The sequence below is a fragment of the Schistocerca cancellata genome, chromosome 3, assembly GCF_023864275.1.
Source record: "Schistocerca cancellata isolate TAMUIC-IGC-003103 chromosome 3, iqSchCanc2.1, whole genome shotgun sequence".
Taxonomy (NCBI): domain Eukaryota; kingdom Metazoa; phylum Arthropoda; class Insecta; order Orthoptera; family Acrididae; genus Schistocerca; species Schistocerca cancellata.
The window spans coordinates 719,109,770-719,123,304 of record NC_064628.1 but is presented as its reverse complement, the minus strand read 5'-3'; the positions used below and the strand labels follow the sequence as shown (position 1 = coordinate 719,123,304).

Below are 13,535 nucleotides of genomic sequence, written 5' to 3'. Positions count from 1 at the left end.
ATGTTAATTACTGTACACAGCCTATATTAAAAATCAGTTAGTTTATGCTTAAACAGTGTGACAACTAGTAAGTGTACAAAATATAACTTAATGGGTAAAAGTAAATAAAAATTCAGATTTTCTAGTCATCACAGAATTATATTGTATGAGGTGTGACTCTGTGTGTGAGTCCTAGACTAAAAATTCAAAGTCTCAAAGTTCGATTCCAATAAAACCTATGATTTTTATCTGTCACATGTCTTTCATCTCTGATCATGATTTGTTATTGTGAAAAATGCCAGTATGTGCTGTGGTTCAACTTGAATGTTACATTTGAAGTCTCTCTATAACTGGCAATGCAAATCAGTTCAAAGGTCGGAGGAAGGCAAGGGCATACCACTTACAATGCGACCATGCCTAGTAAAGCACTATAGAGTTCAAACCAATATTCAGCTCACTTAAAATGCGACCATGCCTAATAAAGCACTATAGAGTTCAAACCAATCTTCAGCTAAAGAGCAGCTTTATTCTCAGGCTTTGAATCAGCTCTGCAAAATGGTTTTATGTATTTTATAATATCCCTTCAGTAAAATCATGAGGAAATATTTTAAAATTCTTAGTTGTGTGGATCCAAAACAGAATCAAGTGGCACCCATGCACATCGCTTAAACAAATTCAAAACTGAATGAAGCATACTATTCCCTAAGTATTGTAACATGTAGCACAAGTATACAGGCTGTTTGTGCTGCATGTTGCACTTATTTATATTGTGGTGTTAAGTATAGCACTATATCCTAAAAAAATTTTGCCCTTACATATTTGCTATTCTCTCTGAAGAAAGCCATTAGAGCTTGTAGAGTAAATTTCTTATGTTAATGTCCACAAATGAATGATTTTGTCACTGTTTCTTTCCCATGTAATTTTTTGAGAGATGTGCTGTTTCTTGTATTTGTTCCAACAAGACGCACTGAATGCCATTAGGTGTGGGAAATGCCCAGTAGTCAGATATGTTACTGAGTCTGTGATTAAGATGATTTTCCTCCAAAAACCTCCCCTCCCCTCCCCGCACCCCTCCCCTGTGCATTTGCAGCCCAGCAGCATTGTAGGAGTTTGGAAGTTATGAAGGGGAACCAGAGTTTATTTGAAGCTTTGAGTCAGTCTGTGTGAAAAATGCCAATTGGTGCCGCATGGCTGACAAAGGGCAGGAAACTGTGTTCATGTCCCAATTTGGCGTATGGCTTAAAAGTATTACCAATGTTCATAACAGTGTATAGAGATTGAAAACGTGTCACCTGGGTGGCAATACAGTGTTGTACGACTTTCCTTCTCAATTAACAGCCTGACTCTGTAAACAACTTAATGCTTGGTTTATGACTTTCTCTTGTATTCAGTATGCTCCTTCATCAAATGACTTAGTCAAATTGATAATGAAGACTATTACCGTCCATTTCTTGGAAATTCTCTTTTCTTTCATAGCATCTCAATGTTGTCCTTGTCCCATCTTCATTGATGATATTCCATTTTGCTCTTTGCTGCTTTTATACTGTACCATAAATTGAGCTATGTAAATGCTGTCAACTTATACATAACTGACTAACTGGGGAACACATTTAAGCAATTGTGCAAGTGCAGTAATTTTTACGGTTGTTCGCATTTATTTTTGGCTCAAACCAAGTTCTTCTAGATATTCATTTGTTTTTCTAGGCCAGTTTCATTTATTCTTAATTTTTCAGAGGTGCAGAATTTTTTCATTCAGCATTATTGGATTCATTCTTCAGATGTACTCTAAAATATAATAATTATTATTCTTAAAATAGTGTGGATTTGATGGCTTCTGAGCTGTAAATTGGACTCCAGTGTGAGATAACACACTGTGGTATAACAAATAGAACAGTTTATACATTGGCACAATGCAGTGCATTTTTGCATCCCACCTTCAAGTGCCCTACGTTGAAATCCTCATTCTGTGATGAGGCCACAAACTGACTGCCTCCCCATGCCTGTACACAGAGCAGAAGTAACCATTTCTGTGGCATCTCTGCTGTAGGGGTGACATGGTAGCTGAAAAAAGATGGATATATACCACTGCTGAGTAACATGTGGTCTACTGGATATGTGGTGTCCCATATAAAGAGTAAATGCTGTCAATTGATCCCTTGCTACTGGGAGCTAAAGTGGTGGTGGCAGTGGCTGTATTGGTATCTGCTGGCTCAGCAGCTGCAGCAGAGGGTGCAGGTTGTCTGTCCACCACAGGTGAAACGGGTTCTCGTGTCTGGCAAGATCAGCGCTCTTGACATTAGCTATTAATATACACTGCTCATCTGTCAAATGGCGGTTTGCAGCTTGCCCAGTACCAAATTTTTGTGTCCAGATCAAGGTACTAACACTATTTTGGGTTTGGTATGGATGTTGCATGGTGCATGGGTTGTGTGCAGGCAGGTATAAGAGAGCCAGTACTGACTGACATAATGTCTGTACATGGCTATATCTTAGTGACAAATGACTCACATAGAACTTTACATAATCATTGCTAAACACAGACTGACTGTAGCATTGTCCATAGCACCTACTAACAACACGCAAAAGACAGCTTTTACAAAATGATAAAATACAGAGTTATTACATTTTCAATGTTGACATAAAAGGTAGTAAAAGTAAAGAATACCTATAAACACTAAGCAGTGAAGCTACTTTGATTAACAACTGATTACTTAAAATAGTATAAATAGCAGGTTCTACTTTCATGAGTGAAATTTTGGATGTGCACCACATTATATATCCCTAAAGTATTACAAATATCAGATTCTACTTTTGTGAGTGAAATTTAGGAGGTGTATTTTTATCCCCCATATTTAGTGAACCCACTAATAAATTGATTTAAATATTTTATTGACTAACATTTTATTTTAGTAAAATAATACATTTTTGGAAACAAGAAAATTAGGGGTTATAATACTACGACATGGATTTTTGAAAGGATTACACTGCAGGATTCAAACATTACAAACTTCTTGTCATAACAATTTTCAATGAATATATTTCTTAAATTACAGAACTTTCAGAAGAAACAACAAGTTTTTTAGAAAAATATCAGGACTGAAATGAGGTACATCAATTATAAAAAAATAATTATTGGAAAAATATATCTAAAAACAAAGATGATGAGACTTACCAAAATAAAATAATTATTGGTGCGGATGAAATTTCAAGTGCATATAATTTCCATCAATCAAAGGTGTTGAATATCTCTTTAAAGGAAGTGTTTTTACAGTTACATTTTTATCATCATCAGGCTGTAAATTATATACTGAACAATAAAGTTAAAAAATACTTTAAAAAAAGAATTTGGAGATTTCATGTATGCTTGTATATGTGTTGTGTGTGGAGAAGGGGAACAGAAAAGAAGGGGAAAAGTATTCATGTTAGAAGTGGAATTGTAGCGAGTGGTGCTGAAACTTCAGCATATAATTGTGGAACAAACTGTGAAGTCATTAAATGTTATACATAATTTCTTTCACAAAGTGTTTAAATAGAGGTGAAATGAACTGAGGATCATTCTACTGTCATAAGTGTGTGGTCTAGCATGGAGCAGTTTCTGAGAGGGCTATTTTTGTGGTAATAAGACAATTTGGCTCTTTGTTGTGCACTTAGTGGTCTGGTTGTTTGGAGGTGTCTGTAAGCACTTTGATGTCTATAGTAAATTATCTGTTTAGGAGATGCACACAATTGATCGCGCTGATCTTATGGAATTTTTGTGTGCTAGTAGAATTCTGATACGGTGATATGAGGCATCTTTTGGGAGTATCAGTTGTTCTCCAGCACTAAAAATTGCAAGGCATGTTGAAGACTGAGTCTGTAATTGATTTGCCACACTATGCTACCCAGCTGAAGGACATCCACTTTTCAGACAAATGTTTAATAAGTGTGTGATTTCTGTTGCATAGGATGAAATTAACATTGTAAAAGAAGTGAAATGTTAACTTAATGGATTTGGCAGCTTGTTGGTCACTGTGTCATTTTACTGTGTGACGTTTATGCTTTTGTTATGTAGGATGTTTTCAAAGCATTTAACATTTATTTAAAAAAATGGAATTTGTGCAAATTGTATTTTAGGACTGCTTGTTTGAACTTAAATAATACCTTTAGATTTACAACATATTCCTGTGTAGAGCTACACATTACAATGATATCATTGAGATAATGTACACAGGTTGGGCTGTTCTTAATGTTTTTAAAAGTTCTGTGGTACCGTTCCAGTGATACAAGCAAAACGGCATGAATACTACCACTAAGACTTGCAAAACTTTATCTGAAAATATGCATTATACAAATCTGTTTTGAGAAATGTTAAGGGATTGTATTTTCAGATGGAGGTGATACTGACTGTGCTTATTGTTTTGGTATGGAATTTACTGGTGCTACATCTGATAATTGTTGAAGACGTTGATCTGTTGCTTGTGACAATTCACGTTCTTGAGTAGTAAACATTACTTCTTCTACTGTAGGGCCCATTAATTGCAAGTGATTCTGATGGATTTCCCTACCAGAAACAGAGCAAACAATGATGTCATGTATGAGACAGTCTACATAGGTCTTTTGACAAGCAGAGTTTGCACATTTGAAATTCCACTTATTCTTTAACCTTCATAGTTTGGCAGCCCAGTCTCAAGATGACTGTCCTAACTTTTTATGTAGCTGATGGAATTCTAAAGCAACAACAACAACAATGGTACTAATCTTGTGATAATAGGATGTAAGTAAAAGAAATTTCATTGATAGGCTAGACTACTATGTTTGTTAGAAGAGCTAACTTTGCTTAACAACAGATAAGTTTTTAGGCTTATGCACGATGTGAAAGATTCTGCACATTCAAATAATGTATCTGGTAAGTCTCAAAGCACAGCTGTAATGACTGCACATATGAGTCCCAGTCTTCTCGTGCTTCTGGAAACGGGAGAATGAGAGACACAGAAGCCAGATTACTACCAGCTGTTGAGAGTGAATTGGAGGACTAAGTAAATGTGCTGCAATTGTACTGAGCAGTTCCATGTGCTGTTCCTTCCTGCAGTTTGGAAAGTAACTGTCAATATAGAATTGCAAGATCAGACTATGATTTCTGATTGATAAACAACCTGATACCGAGAGTAATGTTGTTGTTACTTTTTGTACCTGCATCAGACTAAAACAATGGTGATACCTGAGTTGAACAGACAAGTGAAGGTAAACATTAAGATAAGAAATAAAATTGTAAATTGCTATTTGGAAGTACAACAATAGATGGCAACAGAACTATAATGAATTTTAAAAGAAGAACTGCAGTGTCTAAGCAAGCCTTCAGAAATATGAGTAATTTATTAACAAACAACCACTGTAACATAGAAAAAGGAAATAAATTCATCTAGACATTTATTTGAATCGTATTAAGCTATACTTGTGAAGAGCAGACTCTAGGGGAAACAAGAAAAGGAAAAATTTAGAAACACAAAAGTTTGTATACACAGAAGAGCTACACAAACTTCCTAGACTAAAAGAAAATCTAATAAACAAACACTAAAGAGGAAAGAACAGTGATCAACATGATAAGGAGAGAAAAAATACATTGAATAGACAGGTACCTCAACATAACAACTTCATAAGAAAACATATCAGAAGGAAAAATGTTGGGGATAACCCATGAGGTAGACTTGGAGCATCCATATTACAAGATGTTACCAGTGGAATGAACTGTAGCCACTACAGCCAGATGGTAAAGGTGATGAGGGATAGAGAACAATGACTACATCAACAAGGAAGTGCTTTCAGTCTCTGATGATAATTATTTTACTGACAAAAGATGTTTATTTTCACTTCTTTGAACTGGAGTTAAATGTTTTCTGCATATTTTATATATATTTTGTGTTAGTCTCAGTTATTAAAATATTTTACATTTCATAAATAGTTGCTCGTAGATAAAAGATATGCTTTGTTTCAATGGCTTTTCAATAAATTTTTAGGCAAAATAAAAAAAATTGAAAATATTATAGGCAGAAATTTGAAGAATGATGAAAATTACATGTGAAATTGTTATCACTAAATTTGGAATTGATTTATATGTAAAATACTAATAAGAAAAATGGCTCTTCAAATTCATAAGTCATTATGTCTTTCTTTCTCATCCTGTCCGGTAGGGCTCCCCTGACCTAGGATTCCGAGTGACTTTTCCAATATGTACCCATTTTCTTAAATCTCTCCAGTCCTTTTCCTTCACCCCTCTTCCTTCCCCTTCAATTCTCCTGTTGGAAGGAGGAGCCACTGGCTCTGAAAGCTTGCATAAGTTAAACCTTTGTGTGTGTATATGTTCTCTTGCCACTGCTTGGTGAGTAGATTTTTTTTCTATCCAGTTACATTTTATTATGTAATTTGTTAGATATTTTCGGATAGTTGTAAACAGTTATACTGCTGAAATGAAGACTGAAATTAAGTAATACAAAATACTATAAAAAGTTTGTAACACTTTGTAGGTTAATGATTTTGATTGTATTTTGCGTGATATATACTTCTGTTTAATTAAAAATAGGTGCACTATGTATTTCATCAGGCTTAGTATTTTGTTCAAATTAAGTGTAGTATCTTGCTGCATAATTCAAAGTCAATGCTATGATGAGCTGTTGTAATAAAAATCTGAAGGATATAAGTAGATTTGCTTTTATTTGCATCTTTAGTCATGCTCCAAACCCCCAAGGTTGAAAATCATCCCTTTAATGAGTTAACTATGGAGCACTTGTTTTACCTACATCTACATAGGTACTCTGGAAGCCACCATACAGTACATGGCGGAGGGTACCCCGAACCTCTAGTAATCATTTCTTTCCTGTTCCATTTGCAAATACACCAAGGAAAAAATGACTGTCTATATGGCTCCATATGAGCCCTATTTTCTCATATCTTATCACCCTACTTTCTTGTATCTTATCATTATGGTCCTCCTGTGCAATGTATTTTGGCATCAGCAGAATCATTTGGCAGTCAACTTCAAATGTCGGTATTCCAAATTTTCTCAGTAGTATTTCTCGAAAAGAACATTGCCTTCCCTCCAATGGTTCCCACTTGAATTCCTGAAGCATGTCCATAACACTAACGTGTTGCTCAAACCTACCGGTAACAAATATAGCAGCCCACCTCTGAATTGCTTTGATGTCTTCCTTCAATCCTTCTTGGTATGAATCTCAGACACTTGAGTAGTACTCTAGAATAGGTTGTACCAGCATTCAGTATGCTGTCTCCTTTACAGTAAACCACTTTTTCCTAATATTCTCCCAATAAACTGAAGTCAACCATTCACCTTCCCTACCATAGTTCTCACATGTTCATTCCATTTCATATCACTTTGCAATGTTACACACAGATATTTAAACAACTTGACTGTGTCAAGCAGGATACTAGTAATATAGTATCCAAACATTACAGGTTTGTTCTTCCTACTCATCCGCATTAACTTACATTTTTTTATACTTGCAGCCAGCTGCCATTCATCACACCAGTTAGAAATTTTGTCCAAGTCATATTGTATCTTCTTACAGTCAATCAACTTTAACACCTTACTGTACATCACAGCATCATCAGCCAACAACTGCAGTTTGCTGCCCACGCTGTTCACCAAATCATTTATGTATATAGAGAACAACAGCAGTCCTGTCACACTTCCCTATGGCACTGCTGATGATACCCTAGTCTCTGATGAATATTTGCCATCAAGGACAACATACTGGGTTCTATAACTTAAGAAGTCTTTGAGCCACTCATATATATCATTCCATATCCAGTACTCGTAAATGTTTGTCATATGCCACTCTGAAAAAATATTTGAAGTATTAGTCCAGCAGTTCACAAATTTAGCTAAAAAGTGCTCATGTTTGAAAGTTATTTATTTGCCAAATTGTGTTTCGAGCAGAAGTCAGCACTGTTGTAAGTGTAAATGAAACTGTAGATGTTGAATAAGCTGCACTATTTTGGACTCCGTAGGAATTTACTACACACATCTTTCTCATAAAATATGTCGTCATGAGTCTGTATTTATTTTAACTGTTCTTGTGTTGTTTTTTAGACTACCAGTTTTTTATTTTTATTTATTTATTTTATACATTTCATTGTACACTTGGCACCAATTCTTCTACACATGGTAAACGTTTATTTTTTCCCAATTATCTTATTTCAGTTTTTATTTTTTATTTTATACTCTTTACTGTCGTGTTTGACTTTTAATATATGTGTTTCTTGTTTGGGAATTCAGTTTTCACTTATTCGGTTCTAAAAAGTGATTAGTGTTGTTTTGCATACCACTTATCTAAAGAGGTCAAATAATTTAAGATTCCACATGTTCTTTTCTGGTAAAACTCCCTCATAATGATGGCATTATTTTTTTATGATTTACATTTTTAGCACAAAATTTCTGTTCCACCTCTGTCCTTGCCCCCATTCTCCCACTTCACCACATCAGTTAGAATGTAACATTAAGTTTTTGTTTTTGACACTAAACCATACGCAAAGTCTCATAGCAAATGTTATTAATTTCAGAAATGATGTTTCCCGAGCTGTGGATGTTTCACTTAACATAAAAAACTCATGGGAGAAAAAGTCATGTCAGCTGAAAACAGAGATTTTGATGAAGTGCATAGACATCATGCATTCTCGAGCTGATGACCTTAAGAGGTAACTAATAGACAGTACTGATAAATTTTGTAAGTGTTATAATGAATACTGCATTTACTGACTACTCTGCAATTGTACCTAAAGCATTTGGCAGAAGGCTCATTGGACCACTTGAAGACTTATTCCACTCCTAAATAATATGTGGGAAAAATGAACACCTACATATTTTTGTGGGAGCTCTCTAAATTTCTCTTATTTTGTTATGATGGTCATTTTTCCTTGTGTAGGTGGGACACAATAAAATATTTTCACTTTCAGTAGAAAAGTCGGTGAAGAGATCGCCTCGAAATGAAAAATTCCTTTGGTTTGATGATTACCACCACCATCTCAGGTGTCGTATTTGTGACACTCTCTGCCTTATTTTGTGAGATCATACAGAATAACTTGTCCTTTGAAGTTCTTTGATGCTTTGTCAGCCCCACTTGGTAAGGATCCCATACTCTGCATCAGTGTTTCGAAACACATTGACAAATGTAGTGTAGACAGCCTCTTTAGTAGATTTGTTGCATCTTTTTAGTGTTTTGTCAATAACGTGCAGTCTTTAGTTCACCTCTTACCCAAAGTTTTCTGTGTTATGACTTCAATTTAAGTTGTAATTGCAGTCCCTGGATATTTAGTTGAACTGGCAACCTTTAAATTTTTATTAGTTAATGTGTCATGAAAATTTAATAAACTGTTTTATGTACTCTTGTGGTGTGTTTAGTATCAATTGCCACTTTTCACATCATAGAAATATGTGTATTACTAAATGACTGTGGTCACCCATTATCAGTTGCAAGTTGTCTATCTAATGACTTTCAGGGAGAAACAAAAATTGATTTGCAGTATCTCATATAATTATTGACTGAATTTAAAAATTCAAATGCTGTCATAGCCTGCTTGTTAAGCAATATAAACTTGCACTAAATATTCAACACAATAAGTCAAGTATTTAAGTTAGAAACTGTGTATATGTCTTGAGAAAGTGTAACACACAGCATGCAAATTACCCAAACTGTATTCACCCAGTATTTTAGAATAAGAGCACGTAGCAGCTTCCAACAAACTTTACACATAATTTCAAACCTTTCAAAACTTTTTCTCACTGATAACCACTCAGTATAAAATATGACATCTTAATCTTTTACTTATTTACTACTAATTCTATTCACAACAGATTTTGTAACAGTATCCACATATACCAGTGGATTTACTTGCAAAATAATATCATAGTGCATTGCAGCTCAGAAGATGTGTTATAAACATTGAAATCCATGAAAAACAAAGTTTTACATCTTCAACAATTAAGGTTTCACATGCTTAACATCAAATATTAAACACATTAACTCATTTGTATAGTAATCACACATCTGAATCTAAGCAGTTTTATACATGGTAGTCCAATTTTGTAAAGAATTGATAGTGGTGGGGAGGGGCAGTGGGGTTACTGGTCGTGTTTAAATAATTTGCTTTGATCTTCTAATCATTTTACTAGATGGTAAATGACACCATTGTCTGCAAACAGTCTAAGAGGGATGTTCAGATTGTCTTCTTGTTCATTTATATAGACTGAAAACAGCAGACAGCCTGTAACATTTCCTTGAGGACCGCAGATATCACTTCTGCTTCATTAGATGAATTATGTCAATTATGATGAATTGTGAGTTATAAAACTGAGATGATGCTCCATGGGTTCACAATTTGATTAAAAGCAGCTTGTGAGGAACAGTGTCAATAGTCTTCTGGAAATCTGAAAATAGGGACTCAATGTAAGGTTCCCTGTGGGAATAAAGAGCCAGTTGTGTTTCACAAGAACAAAATTTTCTAAATCCATGATGGTTATGTGCCAATAAATAGTTTTCTTCAAGGTATTTAATAATATTTGAACATGGCATATGTTCCAAAATCCTACTGCAATTTGATGTAAGTGATTTGGGTCTTGTGTATTGGTGTGACGTGTGCAGTTCGCTAGTCTTTAGGTATGGATCTTTCATTGAGTGAGTGGTTGCATATTGCTGCTAAAAATAGACCTGCTACATCAGCATAATCCCAAAGGAACCTAACTGATACATGGTCAGGACTGGAAGACTTGTCTTTATTAAGTGATTTAAGTTGCGTCACTACACGAAGGGCATCTACTTCTAAATTACTTATGTTGGCAGCAGTTCTAGATTTGAATTATGGTATATTTACTTCATATTCTTTGGTGAACAATTTTTGGAAAATTGTCTTTCATAACTCTACTTTAATGACCTTGTCTTCGGTAATATTACCATTACCATGGCAGAGTGAAGGTATGGATTGTGTCTTGGTGCTTGTATACTTTATATATGACCAGAATCTTTGTGACTTATCTATTTTGAAACAGTTTTGTTATGGAAACTGCTGAAAGTGTATCGCATGGAAGTCTGTGCTGAATTTTGAGCTTCTAGAAAACATTGCCAATCTAGCAGAGTTTGCATGCTTTTAAATCTGGCACGCTTTGCTCATTGCATCTGCAACAGTGTCCTGATCTGTTTTGTGTACCACAGGTTATATATTCTTTTATTAATTTACTTGGTATAAAACTCTCAATTGCTGTCAACACTATTTCTTTGAATTTAAGTCAATGTGATTGGTGCTTACATAGTCAGTTTGAAAGGAATGTAGACTAACTTTTAGGAATGTGTTAAGTAAATTTTTATCTGCTTTTTTAAAATAAATATAATTTTCAGTTATATTTGTTGGATTTTGATTTTACAGTATTAAATCTTGCTACAACAACCTTTTGTCACTAATTCCCGTATCCACCATGGTGCTCCTTATTTTCTCAGGATTACTTGTTGGTGAGAGATCTTATATGTTATTGCAGCCATTTACACTTCAGCTGGGCTCCTCAACTAACTGCTCAAAATAACTTGTGGAGAAAGCATTTAGTACAGTTTCAGACAATATTTTATCCCTACCAGCACTTTTAAACATGTTTTTTTGCCAACATATTGGAGATAGACTGAAGTCACCACAAACTCAAATTGTATGTTTCAAGTACCTATTCGAAATGAGACTCAAATTTTTCCCCAACGATGGTTCAAATCCGCTTCTGGTCATCCAGATTTGGGTTCTCTGTGATTTCCTTCAATCATTCCGGGCAAATACTGGGATGGTTCCTTTGGAAGGGCATTGTATTTTCCTTCCTTATCCTTGACACAGTTTGAGTATGTTGATGGAATGTTAAACCCTAACCTCCCTACCTTCTCGTTTCCTTAAACCTTTCAGCAACTGTATCATCTGACTTGGGAGGGGGCAGGGAGGGAGGGCGTGGAGGCTGGGGGTGGAAGACCCAATTATTAATTTATTATGGTTCTTGAATATAATCTCTACACATAATAATTCATAGCAACTATCTACTTCAATTTGAGTTCAAGATAAAGTACTTCTAACATCAACAAACATACCACCACCAACTTAATTTTATCTATCCTTTCTAAACACTGTTATGTCCTTCATAAAAACTTTAACTGAACTTGTTTCCATCTTTAGACAACTACAGTGATTTCTGATTTTGCCCCTACTAGCAGTCAGATATTGCACATAGCTGTTGCATGTGAAAAATCAACAGTAGCTACAGCACACAAAAAGTCGTCACGATGACCAAACCGGTGGGACAAATGTATTAGCTGTAATGGAGAGTATTTTGAAGGGGATAAGGTTGTTTTGTAAACAGTTTAAAAATATACAGCTTTTAAAAAATAATTCTTTTTTTTATGGGTACCCCCTTACATAAGCAGTGTGAGTGTGCATGGGGGAAGTACAATGTATTTATTTTCGGTCATTTACTTTACTTTATAATTTTATTGCTACCTGTCCCTTGTTAAAACTCTTGTTTTTTGCATTATAGGAAGAATAAGCTGTCAGAGTCTCAGCTGTCTTGGTGTGTGGAACGGCTCACATTCTGGGCATCAGTGTGTGGCAAGCAACAGCTCACTTCATCTGTTTGTGTGGGAGAGAAACATGTATTGTCATACAAGGAGCCTGTCGGCATTGTGGCAGCAATACTGTCACACGGTGATCAAAAACTAGGAGTTGACATTTTGGCTAGTTCCATATGCTTTGGAAATTTAGTTGTGCTTGCAAGTTGCTCTTTATTGTTATATGAGCTGAAAACAATTCTCCAAGCAGCAGGTGTACCAGCAGGTGTCATTACAGTGTTGACTGGAAATGAGGTAGTGGCACCCCTTACTGAACATCAAGCAATTGATGCCATTTGGTACAGAAAAGAAGATACAGAGAGAAGGGAGTATTTCAATAAAGTGGCTGGTTGGGGTATGAAAAGAGTGTGGGAGATACCATCAACAGTTCCACATGAAATGTGGGAGCATAATTCCACTGTAAGTAAAACAGTATGGGTACCCACTGCTGAAGGATTTTGAACAGAAGATTCATGTAAAAACATATAAACATTGTAACAAGCACACGTGGTAGTAAAGATGCAATTTATATTTTTAATGTGAAAAACTATGGTGTGTGATATTTTGATATATAAGGTAACTGTACAAACAGCTGAATAATTTCATTGGAAACAAATTGAAATGGTTTTTGTTTTCACCATATATATATTTTTGTAACTTGTCATAAATATCTCATACATGTAATTCAGAACCTGCAAGAAAGACATTTTTTAAGTTTTTATTTTGTTTTCATCAATAGCCTTCTATCTGAAAGCTTCTCAATTTTACTCATAACATTTTGACAATTTAAGCCAACATTTTATTTTGCCCAGCTGGCACACAGCAGTGAAGTCACAAACTTCTGAACACTAAAACCATTTTAAATTTCCATCCTAAGCTGTCAAATTCTTTATACAGATGAACTTTATTACATCGTGTATTACATTACTGGCCAGTTTCAAT

General features: G+C 35.0%; 1 protein-coding gene across 1 annotated transcript in view; it reads left to right on the top strand.

Moving 5' to 3' along the window:
• Nucleotides 1-13,292, top strand: part of LOC126175733 (putative aldehyde dehydrogenase DhaS) — a 197,973-nt gene extending 184,681 nt beyond the window's left edge. The window contains exons 11-12 of the mRNA XM_049922681.1: nucleotides 8,533-8,667; nucleotides 12,524-13,292. Of these exons, the coding sequence (XP_049778638.1) occupies nucleotides 8,533-8,667; nucleotides 12,524-13,055 (667 nt within the window). The 3' untranslated portion in view covers nucleotides 13,056-13,292. The remainder of the gene's footprint in view (nucleotides 1-8,532; nucleotides 8,668-12,523) is intronic.
• The last annotated feature ends 243 nt before the right edge of the window (nucleotides 13,293-13,535 follow it).